This window comes from Ostrinia furnacalis, unplaced genomic scaffold (genome assembly GCF_004193835.3).
Source record: "Ostrinia furnacalis isolate ACB-3 unplaced genomic scaffold, ASM419383v2 OfSCF2274, whole genome shotgun sequence".
NCBI classification, from domain to species: domain Eukaryota; kingdom Metazoa; phylum Arthropoda; class Insecta; order Lepidoptera; family Crambidae; genus Ostrinia; species Ostrinia furnacalis.
The window spans coordinates 108,012-127,103 of NW_021132513.1; the positions used below are offsets into that span (position 1 = coordinate 108,012).

A 19,092-nucleotide genomic window follows, 5' to 3' on the forward strand; every position below is an offset into this window, starting at 1 on the left:
AAAATATAAAAATTGATAACAGCAGTAGCAAAAGCATTACATGTTAAGGCTAAATGTGAAATTTCATTAAATTCGTTTTAGTAGGTCAGAAGATATGACCCAAAAATATGGTTCTGGCCACTAAAATGGCTCTCCTGTAAAATTTACTTTTTTCACTTACGCCAGTATACGTAGGAGCCATCGCAATAGCCTTAAACAAATAAAAATAATAAAAATCAATTATATTTTCTCGTATGATTAGCTCATGCATAGACCTACTGTACCTTATACGGTACACCTATTTTAGACTGGAATAAACCCTATAAAAATAATCTCAATAATATTTTATTAGTAGTCATGATATCTTTTGTACTCTATTTTTGAAATAAAATTGATAAATAACATAATTTACCATAAATAATAAGAAATATACCTTCTTGAATACATTGTAAATAATTTTTTTTGTTTTCTGTCGAGGGATTTCATAAATATTTTCGAAACCATTTGTTAAAACATATTTTTAAATATTTTTATGTAAAATAATCACTTTAAGCTTACTGTCACCATCATTTTTAAAAATTAACGACAGTTTGGTACTTCAAAATATTTTCAAAAAGATACTGTACCACATAGGGTACGGTAGGTCTAAATGGGTTAATAAGCTGACACCCATAAAATTTCAGTAGCTATTATAAGGCACCAAGTAACACGCTGGAGACTTTTCTGGTAGCTTACAATCTTGTTTAACGTTTGCCTCTCAAAAAACAGGAATGCAGGAAGCGACATTCTACTTCTTGACCGAACCTTAAGACAAGCGAATAAGGTACTATATTCCCTCTGCCTTATAAAAGTTTAAAGTTTAATTGCAGCACATTGTCGACTAAAAACCTAAGGATCTAAACTAAGCATCGAACTCAAAATCATAAATAATACAAAACAATGTAAAAAATAACATCGCCACGGTATTTTTCAATTCAGTGCCATTCATATCTGATTCTTATCCATAATAACAATAATTTGTAATACTAATTTTGGCAAATAAAATTGATTTGGATTGAATCTTTTAACACCTTTATTTCATTTTGCGAAATATAATATCGATTACGAGTATAAACTTAAAATAGAATCTAGGCGAGGAATATGCTTTCGGATAGAACGAGCGATTTCCGCTGAAGCTCATGCGCTCGCTCAGCGGAACCCATAAAGCGGCCATATTGAAATTGGATCGAGTCAAAGTTTTCATATCGATTGTAAAACTAGTATCACAAGATTGTAGTTGCGAGAATCTTTGTAGTTCACTGTTTTAAGTTCCGACCTTATGCTATTCTCGTGTGTACATGAGATGAAATGTGGAGTTGCAGCGAACTCGATTGTGTTACACAAGTCATTTATTGTATGTACGTCTGAAATGAACAAGAAATTATTTATTAATTAATATGTATTACGTTTTTACATATTACGAGAAAGCAAACTAATCTTTGGTCCACCAGATTTACACCCGTATTCACAAACATTACTATGAATGAGGTCCCACAGTGCGCGTGTACGCACAGGGTCCCAAAAACCTATTCAGAGACAACAACTACTTGAAAAACCTATTCATAGACAATAGGCGAAATGACACACACGAACCAATCATAGAGCTCTATCAACGCTGTGCGTTTGACTTCGTTGTTGCAGCAAGTATCATTTGTAAATACGGGTGTGAGAGTTGCTAATATTAGGTTAGTTACAATAGTTTTATTTCGTATGCAAAAACAAATTCAATTGCTCCCAGCACGCGTCTTTTGTTCTTTGGAAACACCAAAACAGAGCACAGTTCACAGCAAATGCAACTTTGCGCGCTGCAATTTACTTTTCAATTTCGAAATCCCCGCCATCTGTGGTGAGTTTATGAGGACCTTAAACTGAACAATGGCGACCAGATTGGAGCTCATTTAGGTCATAAGTGCGCTGGAACGGCCAAGATTAACATTTATATAGAGCTGTCAAACCCGAGCTCGCGCCCATTGTCAAAATGGCGCCGATAAGGGGAATTGAATCCGTGTCGTATTCTGCGAGTGGCGATTTTGCGACAGAAGATTATAGAAGACTGTGATTGACCGTCTAGAATTACTCTTTGTCTTCTTTATTTCATTTCTGGACAAGCTTCATATTTGCATAGTTTAGATCTATGCCTCTAGTTTGTCATCCAGTTGAATGCTACAAAACAAAACAAGTGAAAGTGTAATATTTTTAAAAACATATTCCATTCAGCTCAAATGTCTATGATTATTACAGCTTTGATCACACGTACCGAGTAAACGAGCGAGACAGTGTAGTGTAGTCAGTACAATACAGTGCATACCTTATTGATGTTTCCTTACTTTTACTTGAGCTCCACGTCGACATCCGACGAGGCCCGGGCACAGTGACAGAACAGATAATTTTAATGTCGACGGCCATGCCATGACTCACTTTGGGTCGCTGCACTGCGTCATTTTAGTTAGTCTATCCTTGACCTTATCAATTTTGACTTTGACCTTATCAATTTTGACCTTGACCTTATCAATTTTAACTTTGACCTTATCAATTTTGATCTTAACCTTATAAATGTTGACCTTGACCTTATCAAGTTTAACCTTGACCTTATCAATTTCAACTTCGACCTTATCAATGTTGACGTTAATCTTATAAATTTTGACCTTATTTTTGACCTTATTAATTTTGACCTTTTCTCTTGTTCCAGGTGAAGTGGAGCGGTTGCTACGGGAGTACAGACAGAACCAGGAGCTGGTGCGGAACATCGGCGCGCACTACTACCAGATCATCTACCCCGTACAGCTGCGCCACCACGAGAAGATGGGCATCTCTACAAGGGAGGTCAACACGCAGAAGGTCAGAACCTAATGTTTATACTTCCCCTGGGACAAACTGGTTTTCACTGGTCAGGTTTTTGGCTTCAATGATACAGCAAGCAAAGTTTGCTGTAGCTCACTTTTGTAATGGGGGTTGCAGCAGATTTTGTAGGATTCCTTGACAAATGGTGCCTGGCTCCATGAGAGTTTTGATGAGCAAGTTTTCACACCACAACTTTCGGATGTTCCCTCAGACTGCTATTGCCGGAACAATGGAGAATCACTATTCACATGCATCCCATAATTCCAGTTAGTTCTATTACTTTATTAAGTGAATTACAACACTGAAATGAAATTTCAACTAATTTATGAACGAATGTAATCTATCAGTTTGTACGTATAAAACCCCATTCACAAACCTTAATTTAAAACTTTAAAAGTCACAGCAAGCAATAATTTAGATTACTCTGTGAATAAACCTGTGAATGCCGACTAACTACATAGAAGTCCTTATAGCACTCACAAACAACATTTCAAAGGGTAACAATTTAATTTTAATTCAAAACAGTTCCACGAAACAAATATTGGTAACTCCAAAGCACCACGCGATTATAATTAATGGTTACCTGCAAACAGTACGTTCGAACGATCTTAACAACTTCAAACAAGTTTTTAGAAGTTAAATTGGGTCTTACACCAATATCCTGGGAGCCCGAGCGGACCGGAATGCAGGGACCCGGGTCGCGGGATCGGTGCTCGAAAATGCTCAATCCATTTTGGATTATAGTAGTTGCGCGATTCAATACTTTTCGTATTGGGATTGGATTTCAGAAGACCGTAAGAATCAAGTTTGAGTTGGTTGCATGTATCTTTACAAATACCAATATCTTTATTATAATAACTCTGTCTGACTGCTTCCTTTTCACGTTTAAGCCACTAAAGTGATCTAGATAAAATTTAGTATAGAGGTAGATTTAGACCCAATGAAAGATAAGATACCTAGTTTTATCACGATTTTTTAAAGAAGAACTCGCGCGATTACATACAAAATGTATGTTCACTTAATCCTTAAGGTTAAGGTTAATCGATCGTCTGTCTTGGAGCGTTGTTTGTTTGAACGAAGCATAAATTAAAAATAAAATAATTTTACGTGTGTAAAATTAAATACCAACTGAATAATTACAGTCTAGTCTAATGTCTAATCTAAAATAGTTCGTGACCAAAATTCTTCCATGAACAATTTAATCAACTCTATCCGAAATTACCTCGATTGTCTCTAGTCTGCAAGTACTGATCACAACAAGCTTCTGAATAACACTTTGGCATAGCGTTAGCAACTTCAAGGGAGCTCACAGACGAGCGACAGTATATCGGTGACTGCTTGCAACTTAAGGCGATTAGTGTCCTCAATCCGTGCTAAATGGGCATTTTGTAAAGCCTACTCCTCTTTTACTGCTGGACAGAAATAGTTGAAAAAAATGTATGTTATACAACAGTTCAAGGACTACATTTGTGACGTTTGAATTTTCGCTACGTGTCTTTGTTTTGGATTAAAAAAATAAATACGGGACATCGATTTTTTACTTAAATTCCCTACTCCTCCAAAACGGCTATGTTAATTTAAAAGATTTTTGCACGAATAGATTGGGAATTCTTTAATCTTTAAATGACACGTTGCGTTTTTCAATCGAACATTACTTTCATTCATAAATTTTACTTTTGATAAATTCCGAACGTTTTGCTGTTGAGGGGGCCTTCGCGGGGTGCGGGCGGCAGTCGGCCGCTGGCCTTCAGACGGGGAGGTNGTCCCTCCCAACCCGAAGATTTCTATATCTTCTTCCCTGGAGGTAAACGTCAATGTCATCTCTTCTCTAAATATAATGAGACCGCTCGGACACCGAGCCCACAGCGTGGTAGGGGTGGGGTTGCCCGCTCTTTTGTTTTTTAATACTACTACGCTGAATATTGTGTGCGGATTGGGTTGTCGTACAGGGGTACTACATGGTAAAATAAATCTCTTCGGCGAAAACAGGATAATTTAGATCGAACTTCACTTGGTAAGTTCGTTTGATCATTCAATTAGCGCTCCATTATCAGTTTGTTACCTAAGCCTGTTCGAATTCCAACCCCCAGAGAATTGTTGTGTAACCCTTCAGTGCTCACGTGCCTTCAGACCACGTGACGATCTCACGTTGTCCCAATTGCTCAATTCCAGCGATACACAATCGTAACTAACTTCTTTGTTAAGTATTCTTTGTTCTACACAAAATTCTATTCAAAAGTTGTACGAGTTTGGCGGTTTTTGTAATGCCGTTTCAGGGATTTGATAACCCTTCTGAAGGGGTGTTAGAAAGAAATTGGGTAATAATTTTGGGCGGTCTAAATTGCCCGATTTTTAACCGAGGGTAGTAATGATTTTTGGCCGCATGTATGATTATTTTCCAAAGTAGACAATAAAATTAAAAAATAATGATTTTTGGCCGTACAAGTATTATTATTTCCCAAAATAGTAAAAAAAAATCACGTTTTTTTTAGTTTCAAAAGTAGCTTTTCTGTGCTTTTTAAGGTATTTTTACAGTCAGATCTTCAATAAAAGTAAATGAATTGCCAAAATGTATAAATTTAAGATAATAATTTATCCTGCAATATACGAATAGATACTAGGTCATGACGTGGCCACTGAATAAAAATCGATGGAAATTCGACCTCCAACGCAGGAAAATGAAGACAAATAAAAATCTTAAACGTGATGTTTACATACAAAAAAGGATAAATACATAATTTATATCTACCACATGCATGACTGACAATTCGGGCTCACGTGTCTGGCTGAGGAACTTAAAACACTTAAGGTCGAACCACACTGGGCCGTCCGTGAAAATTAGCAAGTGGTAAAATTGGATCGATGAGGATCATCTTTCTAGTTTCAAGTTTTGACAACAAAATTAAAAAAAAAAACAAAACAAAAAAGGAAAAAAGAGACTAAATAAAAACCAAGTAATATTGTAGATTATACAGGGTGTTAGGTAAATGGGTATATGAGCCGACACTAGCCCATGTTAACATGGTCATATAAATGGTATGGTGAAGTCAGAAATTTGATATCATCATTTTAAATTTTTTAATATTCATACAAAATAAATATTATAAAGTCCGATTTGTATGAAAATTAAAATAATTAAAATGAAGATATCAATTTTCTGACTTCACCATACCATTTATATGACCATGTTAACATGGGCTAGTGTCGGCTCATATACCCATTTACCTAACACCCTGTAAAGTACAGTATTGTAGTATTGTAGGTATACTATGATTTTTCTAACCCCTTTTGTTTTTTTCAAAATTTTTGAATAAGCGGTAAGTATGTATTAATTAATGACATACTCATAAATGCATGCCTCCCACTAGGTGGACCGACGATCTGGTAAAGGGCGCGGGAGGTGCCTGGATGCGAGCGCGCAGGATCGGTCTTCGTGGAAATCCTTGGGGGAGGCCTTTGTCCAGCAGTGGACGTCTTTCGGCTGAAACGAACGAACTCATAAATAAAATGAAAAATCTACCTCGTCGAACCACGAACCACCTGAGCCGTGTGGTCGTACCCTTTCAGTTTCAGCCGATGGTATGCGCATAATCAACTCGTGCTTTGTATGACACGTGAGCCTACATTGTTTTTGTCATTTCCTTTTGTTAAAACATTCGGACGTGGATTTTCCGCATGTAGGATATTTCTATGGGTTTGACGTTTACAATATTTATAGTTCCAAAATACTGGACTGTCCTGTCGATGACATTGACAGCGGGGCGCCACCGTCAATACCAGATCGCTGGTTCCGATTTTTGCCATGTTTGGAAACCATATAGTTGAACGATGGTAGCGCCCCCCTGTCATTGAGTTTGGCGGGACAGTTCAGCGTGGGTCATCTATATCTGGTAATTTAGCCATTCACATGATGTGACATTAAAAAAGTTATTTATTGCCACATTCTAAATAGTTAGCTAAAGAGTTAGTACGTTTTGTACACAAAATATACAAAAAGTTTTTTGTTTCATATTTTTAGTCTACATCCTTTATGTCGCATGTATCATATTTGATTCGACAAGCAGGGAAGTCGTTTATTTGTATTGTGTTCACACAACCTCCTTAGTACAAAAATAGCTAAATCATAATTAAAAAATAAGTCACCAAAACGTTCCTATTAGTTCGCAATTAACAAATTAACTAATTACATTGGAAACGTGACCGTCGCGTGAGGCATTTTGATACCTACTCTAAGAATACATTGTTAGTTGGTTTCCTTAATGTGAATTTGTTAAGACACGTGAAAATGTAAATTAAATAACTTTTTTAAATCACTCTTTCAATAAAACACCCAAAATACTGGCTACAAAAATAGCTCAATCATGATTAAAAAATAAGTCACCAAAACGTTCCTATTAGTTCGCAATTAACAAATTAGGAAACATACACATTGGAAACGTGAACGTCGCGTGAGGCATTTTGATACCTACTCTAAGAATACATTGTTAGTTGGTTTCCTTAATGTGAATTTGTTAAGACACGTGAAAATGTTTATCGTTATGTAAGCTATGCTTAAAAATATTATGTATAGACCAGCGCACGTCATTATGTACCTAGTTGTAGGTTTTATTTTTAACTTAATATAAAGCCTGATGTACTGTGCTGTACGAATGTAAGAATAATTTAACACACGTTGGTACAAAACGACTAATTTCCCCAAGATTTTAAATTGTTCGTTCTTTCGTTTCAGCCAAATGACGTCCACTGCTGGACAAAGGCCTCTCCAAGAATTTCCATAATGCGCTGCCCGCATCCAAGTTCTTCCCGCGACCTTCGCCAGATCGTCGGTCCACCTAGTGTGTGGCCTACGTCTTCCAGCCCGTTGTTTTCTGCCCCAACGGCCATCATCTCTCGCTAGCACCACCATTTATCGCATGGTAGGGCAAGCTAATATCTGCCCTGAAAAAGTCCTACATATTTAGTTACCAATAAAAAAATGAAGTCTATTTTCTTCTTAATGATTATGGTGAGACTTGTAAGAGAGTTTCTTTTTTACAAAAATACGTCATACAAATGACCTCCATTAAGTATTTGCGCACGAAAACACATACTTTAAAATATAGCTTAAAAATATAATTTACTTCCACGTGTACCTACCGTGAGACGCTAAATAGATGCAACCACTTGCATTCTAAAGTACATTGTATTTTTTTATTCTTTGTATTGAAAATACGCAGTACTAAAGTAGTGCAGGTGGCATATTAAGCTTGACACTGTAGATGCAGTTTTGTAACAAACATGTACAGTCAAGTATTTTAAAAATATGTTTTCGGTTTTGCAGTCTTCTTAGCTGGTTGAAAACAAGACTCAAGTTATGTAATCTTTATTTACGTAGTTGACATTTAAGCAGGTCATCTTTTAATGTTAAAATTATTATTGTGGCGACCACGTAAAACAGTATCGGTTTCGGACGGCCGATTCAAGGATAGTTGGATCCGAAGTCTTGGTGAGGAAGCCTTTGTCCAGCATTGTACTTTTGAAACCAGGAATAAGAAAAAAATCCGCCAATTTTATAGATGAGCCTACGAGTATAAGCTATATGACCTAACTAAGTATTCTTCACTTCGTACGCGTGAACCCCACTTTACCCCCTTAGGGGTGGAGTTTCGTAAAATCCGTTCTTAGCGAATGTCTACATCCAATAAGGAACCTGCCAAGTTTCAAGTTTGTAGGTGTCTTAGTTTCTAAAATTTCGTGATTAATCAGTGAGTGATACCTATTTTGCGTTTATGTATACAGTTACCATAAGCCACCTGGCATTAAGTCCGCCACTGTACCTACTGTGTGCAAAAAGTATAAATAAATAAATATAGATTTACTATTATTAAGAAATAATAAATACGAACACAATCACAGTATCATCGTAACCAATTAGCAAAATACAGCAGATTGCAGCGGTCACGTGACCTGCGCACGAGTGGCCATGACCGCCGCGCACATTTCTTCCGCACCAAGCGCAGCGCGAAAATAGTGACGACTTATCAGACTTATTTTTGTTGAAAAATGACACCTATTACGAGTGCTTAGATGTCACTGTGGTTACCTTGATGTGCCGTTGGCTGTACTTATTTAACTTGTGTTTATTTAATGTTGCGTTATGAGAAAATTGTATATGTGTGCTGGTAATGAAATATTATAATGTAGTTTATGTGTTATCATTATTGCAAATGTAAGTATGTATGTAGTAGTCTTGAAATTATTTATTTTCGTATGTTGAGTTACATCATTACTTATCTTTAAAACTCTTTTTTAAGTCAGCTACCAACGAGAAAGAAATTGATGAATTTTTGAAAACATTTTCAATCCGTACTTCCAGAATTTTAAGGAAGAAATTTTGAAAAAAAAAAACTGCTATTATAATTATTCGAGTAATATTTTGACCTTAGACTTCTAAATCCATTAGTTTAGGGTTTTGTCAGTGTTCAGTATTCACAAGTAGATTAAATTAATATTATGAGTTACATTAATGAAATTCTCCACTTCACTTCATAACACTCCAATCCAACATCATTATATCACCCGGGTCGAATAGACCTGTACCCTCCCAACCCAAGCATTGGAGGGTTGAAAAATGACTCCCAAATATTTTCTTTACCCGATTGAACTGTGCGAGGTATTGTTCAGAAACGTGACCTTACGTAAGTCGCAACGTGACATTTATACAATTCCCAGCGGATAGCTTATGAGGAATGAAAAGTTAGTTTTTTAGACAGGCAAGGGTTTTCCGGGTTTCGTTTTTAGCTCTGAAATCTTTTATCGTATGGGTTTAAACAACGGTCATTAAATGTCAAACTAGCTGTCAGGCCTCTGATTAGGGCCCTTTCTAGCAATCCAGTCATGCAGAATCCCGCAAAACTGTGTACCTACCATGAGTTTTTGGTGTGCTCGCTAGCGAGTACGTCAAAAATCTCTATGAAGATTTTGTTTCTTGAAAGTAGCCACTAGGGGCGCTGCACAATATGTCATACAATTAAATGTCATTTTTTTACGCAGTCGCTAGCGAGCACACCTAACGTAAACTCATGGTAAGCACACTGGACTGTCAAGTGAAAACAAATGTTTGTTTGAAATTCACATTCCAAATTCGAACGGATCGGTTTTTTGCGGTACTCTGCAAACGGGATGTCCCTGGGAATATTATTTTAAAACACCTCTATACTACATACTTATTAAACGGGATCCTGCAAATACAGGATTTCTACGTGGGAATAAGCCCTTGTAGGTCACGTACCTCCACTGATAGTCCGTCATAAAACAGGGTTCCTCAATTAATCTTTGTATAGGAATAGGAACCTATTGTCAGTTATTCACAGTTCAACTGAAAATAATTTAATTTAAATTGGGTTTTCCAGGTTAAATAAAGTAATCTTAAGGCGATTAGTGTCCTCAATCCGTGCTAAATGGGCATTTTGTAAAGCCTACTCCTCTTTTACTGCTGGACAGAAATAGTTGAAAAAAATGTATGTTATACAACAGTTCAAGGACTACATTTGTGACGTTTGAATTTTCGCTACGTGTCTTTGTTTTGGATTAAAAAAATAAATACGGGACATCGATTTTTTACTTAAATTCCCTACTCCTCCAAAACGGCTATGTTAATTTAAAAGATTTTTGCACGAATAGATTGGGAATTCTTTAATCTTTAAATGACACGTTGCGTTTTTCAATCGAACATTACTTTCATTCATAAATTTTACTTTTGATAAATTCCGAACGTTTTGCTGTTGAGGGGGCCTTCGCGGGGTGCGGGCGGCAGTCGGCCGCTGGCCTTCAGACGGGGAGGTTGTGTCACTCGCTACAAACTGACATTAGCGATCAAAATGAATTTTTTCTTTGGCTAAGTTGCACTACCTGACGTGACCTAACTTTGACCGTAGCTTTGGCGATAACCGGTGTTTTTTGTATGGAGTTAGACAGACTTTTGACGCTTGTCAAAGTTGAAGTAAGATGGTGCAACCCAGCTTTTGTTCGACAATAGATTTTATGTCAGAATTGTTCATAGAGTACGTGCAGTCAGACGATACAATTGAATTATGACGCGCTCAGACGCTATTTTCTACCTGAATAGAATCTATTAGTGTAAAAAAACTATAATTGACTCCAAAACAACTGCACTAGATAAATACAAGTAGAAAAATTATTACGTTATTTATTTACTAGGCCTTTGCAATCAGTATCCAAATTAGGAGCTAGTCAGAATCTGTAACTTAATCGATTTACGTGAAGAAAACAATTTATATTTTTCATACTTATTAGAATTAGATTTTAAATATGTTTCTTCGCGAAAATACCACAATTAAAAATAACACCTGTAACGCCCCTGGGTCTGCGGGTGTCTATGGGTGACGGTAATCATTTACCAACAGGTGATCCGTTTGCTCGTTTGCCTCCTGTCACATTAAAAAAAATTAAGATAAAGTGGTATTGAATTGTTCTATAGAGCTTATTAAAAATTTGGATACTGATTACAAAATTAGCCATTTTCGGAGTCGGTGTCGGTGTCCTACCTTTTGGTGATTCGTTTTGGAGTTGGTTTTAATTTTTAGTGAAATTAATCTATTTCATGCCTTTAGTAGACTATAGGTACCCAGTAGACCTTGTTGTTGCCACTGAAGGTGCATAGGTACTCAGTACATTGATACCATATTTTTCATGTTAAGTGCAAATAAACTTCCCTAAATTACCAAACCATGAAACGTACCTATATTATTAAAAAGTTTCGCAGATAAAAACTGAAATCCTCTTATAAGGTGATGAATTTTAGGAGCATGTCATGAAACCAAAATTATTAGCATACAAGAGCTTGTTTTAAAAAAAATCTTTTTATTTATGATGGGGAATTTACTGCGGCGTAGTAGCAGAGATTTTCCGTTTGTAGATCGTAATAATTTCGAAGAATAGGGATGTTTCGTGGATAAAGCAAGAAAGTAGCAAGAGTTTGAATAAGACCGTCGGTGAACTTACCAAAAAAAAACTCTAAATGTATTTTTCACTTTTTTACACTTATGAAAATTTAGAGATGAAGCGCACCAAAGTTCAGAAGATGAGGCACATGACGTCAAGGCATGCTTAAAAATGTGGCGATTTGTGTCGTCACGCGGAATTTCATCGCATCATATCTTAGTTCGTTCGTTCGTTTCAGCCAAATGACGTCCACTGCTGGACAAAGGCCTCCCCCAAGGTTTTCCACAATGAACGGTCCTGCGCTGCCCGCATCCAGGCTCTTCCCGCGACCTTTACCAGTACCATATCTTAAAACGCCCAAGGTCATTGAGGACTCTAATCGCCTTAAGTCGGCGACAGTCACCGATAATCGCCGACGACAGATTTTCAAATCAGACGACCGTTGCCGAATCATCACGAATACTGCCAATGGTCGCCGATAGTCGCCGATGCATCGCGACTCTTGAAGATGGGCAGTCATTAACGTATACGGGACTTTTCCCACCTCTCTTTCCCACCGCTGGAACTCATGTGAAGCCAGGATCTACAGCTTGACTATCAATAAAACCCAACCAGTGAAGGTCAAGTTTGTCCCGGGGGAAAGTTAAACTGTCATACGTATAGTCAGTGTCAACATGTCATGACAGCGGAAGTCGGAGACTGTCTACACAGTCGCAAGTCGTACCACTATCGCAAGCAAGCAGTCACCGATATAATGTCGCTCGTCTGTGAGATCCCTAAGATTTCACCTTCAAAGTTTTCTTATAACGAATTTGGTACAAGTAATCTAAAGTTGAAGATTAAGCGCGAAGACAATATCTGGGCCGGTTACTTATTGATTAAACTGTCTGCGTATTTGGTTCTACCTTAGAGTTGAGATCGATTGGATTACTTATTGAATTCTTGATAGATAATGTGACATTGGTTTTCGAATTGGACGTGACAACTCGGCCTATTTTGGTGATCACTGAAAGTTATTAATTGCTCGTCACGTGAACGAAAACACTAACTTTTCCCATCCCTAACATGAGAAATAGACGAATTTCATATTAAATCTCTTTAGACTCACCTTCACATTTGAAATGTTACTTAAATAATCATACTCAGCCTCAGTAATTATCTCAATTCGCTATTTTAGGCCTATGTATTTAGGTCAAAGGCTTTAAAATAAGTTTGTCCAATCCCAATGTACATGTCACCAGGTCATAATTCAATTTATCTGTTATTTTCAGCCAAATAAATACGAAAAACCTTTGTAATTTCACGAGCAAACTATTCCAGGAATAACAAACCAACGGCCCGTGAGAACGTGTGACATACTAAACTAATTTATATGTAGATAATCAAATAACTGGATTTTGGAGTTCGACCTTCGAAGCCTGTTTGGACAAGGTCAGGTAACGGGATGAAAGAGTTTGTGGACGTTTCATTGGATTTGGAAGGGGAGTTGTAGCTGTAATGGTGTTATAGTTTGCAAACTGAAAAATATTCGCTTCCCTGCCTAAGAGTAAGAATACCCAAGAGAAATTTGTATTTTTAAGCTTATCAATAAGTTACATTCTATCGATTTCAAAGACAAAAAAATATGTTTGGCACCTACCTACGCCGCAAGTAACTTCAATAATAACAAATAACGAGTAATAGGGATATGTATCTGAATTATGAAGATTGCATTTCATGACTTTTTATAGTCATTTACCAATAACCTTGATGTAAAACTGTAAGGCTGGGTTCGCCATCTTACTTTAACTTTAACAAACGTCAAAAATTTGTACGTACAAAAACCACCGGTTATCATTATGCTGCTCTTAAAGTTAGTGGTGCAACTCAGCCTAAGAACCGTAAACCGTCAAGCCGAAAATCTGTAACACAAAAACGCAAAAACTGCGTTTCCCAAAAAAAATTAATCAAAACGTATGACAACCAAAAGAACTACGAATAAGAGCGTGTGCTCTCGACAAATCGCTTACGCACAAAATGTCGAAACAAAGCATTCACAAAGGATATTTTATGAAAAACGCTTTCCTTTTGATGTAAAAGGAAACGCTCAAACGCTACGGTGGGTACTCACGGAGAGTATGAAAAGGGCATAGTGCCGAATTGACGAGCCTCCCCCGAATCTCAAGGACGTAGTTCGTATACGAATAAGTATTTTTAAATTAATTTCCGCGAAAAAGGTTTTCTCTTTGTAAAACTATCGAATTGGGTCGTTTTTGTCCGATTGAATATTGGTAAAGTGCGTTTATACCTACATTTTATAGTTATTCCAATTTTCAAGTGTTAAGTCGCATCTCAAACTAAATTTTGAATCAGTTGAAAAATTTAACTGCCTAAGAGAAAAACTTTTTAATCACATCAGTGAGTTTACGTTAGGTGTGCTCGCTAGCGATTGCGTAAAAAAAATTACATGAAATGCATGACAAATTGTACAGCGCCCATCTGGCTACGATTTTTTGACGCACTCGCTAGCGAGTACACCTAACGGTTTCAGAGGCTATTTTGCCATTAATGTAAAGCTGTGTTCCTTCTTCTAACGAAGATAATGAGATCATCTCTTTTTACGAGTGCTAGGCTAAGTTTTTATAGAGTGGGACCTACATACAGTATATCAGTGGGTGGCGGCGAAAATAGCCGGGACTATTGTATCAACCTACCCCAAGGTTTTCACGTAGTCCTATCAACAATCTAGGCAGCCTTTTCTAGGCGTTTCTCTCAAACGGTGTCTTCGCAAATTATCCGGGTCAGCTATATTATTTACCGGGTTTTGCCGGGGCAAATCGCACTTCCCTGACGTAATTACGGAGCCCGGATAAACAAGCTCTGGCCCGGATTCGTTTACCGAAGACTAATTTTGTTTACATAAAGTCTGGATCGCTAATGCGTCAATTTTTCAGTACAGCCCAAGTTGGGAAACTGGGGCGGTTTAGTTGTTATTTGGGAGTTTAAGTACCATGAAGACTCGAGCTGGAAAAGTATTGGAGGTTCCTTGAATTTCTAATCTATACAGGGTGTTTCTTGTAAGGTGTCAAGCCGAAGGCAGGTGATAGGTGAGGACTAGACCTATCGATTTCACCCCCATGTATGTTTTACGATTTTTCATAGTTTAGAAGTCATAGTTAATTTTGTGATTTTTTCAAATTGTATGACCTAGTAGGCTTTAAATTTTTTTATCTTTTTTTTGGGTCGACTTTTCTCAGATTTCTTTTTTTTGACAGATTCCCCATTAATTGCAGATTTTTGAAAAAAATAATAAACTTCCTATCTTTGATGCAAGATACAAAATTTTTGCTAGAAACATAAAAAATATGCTTTTAGCGGAACATTCTAAAATTTTCAACTTAAAAGTTTAAAAAAAAAAAAAAATTCCATAGGTCCAAAATAATTTTAAAAACTGCGCAGTTTTCTGAACTTTCATAATAACACAAAAAAACATGTACTTAATAGGCCATTATTTTCTGTAATCGCTCCACTAAAGTGGTAAGTCGGAGATTCCGTTACATGTTTTTGACTTTCTTAGGACTAAGTAATGTTTGCAATCCCTTAAGTTTACGTTATGTAGAACACATTTAGAGACAATAACTGAACAGAACATTGTTTTATCCACAACGAGGAAGCTCTTGCCCTTCATCTGGTATACAATAGGGAATATGAAAATATTGATGAACTGCGGACAAAGCTGACTGAAGCACAAAACCAAATTAAAATGAAGAAGAAGGTTTTACGAAGATTTTTTTTGCGTTGTTGTCGAATGTGCATTCAGGTCAACGGCGGACATTATGAACATTTACTTTAAATTAAATCATTATACCCATTTTTGCTCTCTCTCTCTCTCTCTCTCTCTCTCTCTCTCTCTCTCTCTCACACACACACACACACACACACACACACACACACACACACAAACTCTTTCCCTTTCTCTCACACTCTAATATGTAGGTAGTTAGTTATATCGAATTTAATCGTAAAGTAACAACCACCACTGTGGTCTAGTGGTAAGGCCACCTATTTAGGACAGCCAATTCCTCTGTGGTTTAGGATTCCGAGTGAAGCTCGCTGATCATCCATCAGTTTTCATCAGGTCAGATGAAGGGCAAGAGATTCCTCGTTGTGGATAAAAAAATGTTCTGTTCAGTTATTGTCTTTAAATGTGTTCTACGTAACGTAAACTTAGAGAATTGCAATCATTAGTTAGTCCTAAGAAAGTCAAAAAACATGTAACGGAATCTCCGACTTACCACATTAGTGGAGCGATTACAGAAAATAATGGCCTATTAAGTACATGTTTTTTTGTGTTATTATGAAAGTTCAGAAAACTGCGCAGTTTTTTAAATTATTTTGGACCTATGGAATTTCTTTTTTTTTTAACTTTTAAGTTGAAAATTTTAGAATGTTCCGCTAAATAGCATATTTTTTATGTTTCTAGCAAAAATTTTGTATCTTGCATCAAAGATAGGAAGTTATTTATTTTTTTCAAAAATCTGCAATTAATAGGGAATCTGTCAAAAAAAAGAAATCTGAGAAAAGTCGACCCAAAAAAAAGATAAAAAAATTTAAAGCCTACTGGGTCATACAATTTTAAAAAATCACAAAATTGACGATAACTTCTTAACTATGTAAAATCGTAGAACATACATGGGGGTGAAATCGATAGGTCTAGTCCTCACCTATCACCTGCCTTCGGCTTGACACCTTACAAGAAACACCCTGTATAATATCGCCTTCATCTTCGTTTGTTCTTCGAAATATGACTATGAGAGTTAAATGATACTTATGGCTTATGAAAATAATTTGTAACTATTACAAGTAGAACTGTAATTCTTAGGCTAAAGCAAGGTCAAAGGCGTCTCTCTTGTTTTGTTTACGTTTTAAAATATAACTAGAGTTCAAGAAGGATCTTTTCTTCTTCAAAAGTGGCAGTATTCCAAACTATAATAAAATATTGTGTTAGTCAACTAAATAATAAAATAACAATAGTTTATGCACGGGAATACCCAAGTTACCCTTCTGTAAACTAATAAAATTTGTCGACAACTCAAAACGTGACTCAACTCTGAGTCAAGTTTCACTGTCGCTCTCAAACCCTAAAAATAAGACCAAAATCCTTAAGAAACTCATAACTTGCACCACGAACGCACTCCAGGGAGGAATAAATTGCGTCCCACGGGACTCCTTCGACGGATTTACAATCGTTTTTTCAGCTCATGCAAAAGACCACTTCTTGTTAAGCAATTTCAATTGAAGTAGCAGCGAAGTGTGACTGTTTTTGCAGCGGATTTATTTTTCGATGTTCTAGTTTTTAAGAAAAATGTTATAATATAGGCATGCTCTTAAAGTAAAAATTAAGAATAAATAACCAAAGTAAATGAAACGGCTAAGAAAGTGAGGGCAAAAGGTTGTTTTATGTTTAAGAAATGTAACTATTGCTACTGCTCTTTCGTGCCCGTGGAAGTTGTATTTTTAATTCAAGAGAGGAGAGTTGTAAAGTTACCTTTCAGAGGTTTAGTAAATACGTACAATTCAACTTTGAAGTTTTCCAGATTTTATAAGTATAGAAAAGACATCTCAGAATCTATATCTTTTAATTGATTCTAGGGTAAATCTAATAAATTGTTTAGAATAATACTTTCAATTTATACACTAAATACAGTGTGAGATAGACATAAAATATGTTCTTTTTAATCCTAAGAGACGAGAAGCAGGAAAAAGGCTGTTTTTTAAGCTTAAATTTTGATAAAAAAGAAGCTAAGCAGCAGCTGCTGCACTATAAATTGTAAATGCAATAGAGGCAACTTTTTCCGCAGTCTCTAAACCAAGGTGTCATAAAAAATGCTAACCTTATCACGAGGGAATAAAGTCTACAATGTGGTGTACAGACCAGCCGCAAACTTAGCATTGTCTCAAGGAAAAGTTAGGGGTTTGCAGCAAATTATATTAGAGTAAACTTGGGTTTAACGCACCCATAACACGACTTGTTGATGTCGCTCAATTTAACTTGAAACGGTTAAATATTTAACTGACATTCCATTTGAGGGTAGTTTCGGTCAGCCAGCCCGTTTTGGCTGACGCCGGCCATTTTGACGCGGGCAGTGCGGTGGGGGTAATTGGAGACGAATTTTGCTGGAGGTTATAATTTCCGTTGGCACTAGTTGAAATCGACAAATTGACAAGCTATCGGGTTGAGCGAAACTTTAGTACAATCAGCCCGCCTGTGTACTTATTTCGAAGTACTACTAAACTAAATACGCGTAAATAAGCTTCTTGTGTGCAATTCCATTTTAGAGCAAGATTGGCTTCAATGTTGCCGTCTCAGACACAGTTTTATCCTCTTTCACTTTTTTATTTATCACGGCATACGACGTGATAACAGTACATCACTATGAAATTCAGATATGTTGTATGTGCATTGAAAAATGTGCCCTTTTGAAACAGTATGGTTCACACTTGTTGATATGCTCGTATCTTCTAATACAAAAAAGTGCCGCAGTATTTTTTGGCAAAATAGTACCTTTTACAACTGAATAAGACATTTTAGCTTTATCTGCCGTCGACTGTATTTAAACTATCGTCACCCGTATAAACAACAACTTTCCAACGGCTCACAAGCCTTAACACGTTCTAATCCCTAATTGAAATAACCGAGACGAAATTAGAGTGTCACTGCCACTAACTGCTGAAAATACCGACTTTGGACCTTATGCAGAAGGCTTACAGATGCGTATCCTTCACGTTGGAACAAACAAACAACTAACTCGGTTAGTTCACGATTAACACGTCATGAAGAAGGTGGTTAGAAAGTAAGTCCTACTAAGAAACTTCAAAATTTAGTTATGCGAGCACACACGCTACCCACCAGGGCTCGTAAGGTTAAGTCTACAAGTAACTAGAACCTTCGATAATTGGAGTGAGATGCTTAATTCGATTCAAGGAAACTTAAGAATTAGGTAGGTACTTTCAGAAATTTTAGAACTTAGTAGGACTTAAATCCATACATTTACAAATATTGGACGTTTTAGAACAAGTCTCAAAGAAAGTCTGGCTCTCTCTAAAGAAAGAAGTGTAAGAGAAGATAAAACAATACCATCCACTACAAATCTGCTCTATTATTAAGTAGAATACTTATAATACTGATGAAAAAATAGGAACAACAAAAAATACAATTTAAACGAATCGACATAGTCATGCAGTCGTATGACTAGACATTTTCTCCTAGAAAATTTACCCTCAAAAGTGTAATAATGCCCAAATGAACTC

General features: G+C 36.6%; 1 protein-coding gene across 1 annotated transcript in view; it reads left to right on the forward strand.

The window, feature by feature from the left end:
- Positions 1-19,092, forward strand: part of LOC114354919 (disintegrin and metalloproteinase domain-containing protein mind-meld) — a 445,529-nt gene that overhangs the window by 33,129 nt on the left and 393,308 nt on the right. The window contains exon 2 of the mRNA XM_028307519.1: positions 2,708-2,856. Within this exon, the coding sequence (XP_028163320.1) occupies positions 2,821-2,856 (36 nt within the window). The 5' untranslated portion in view covers positions 2,708-2,820. The remainder of the gene's footprint in view (positions 1-2,707; positions 2,857-19,092) is intronic.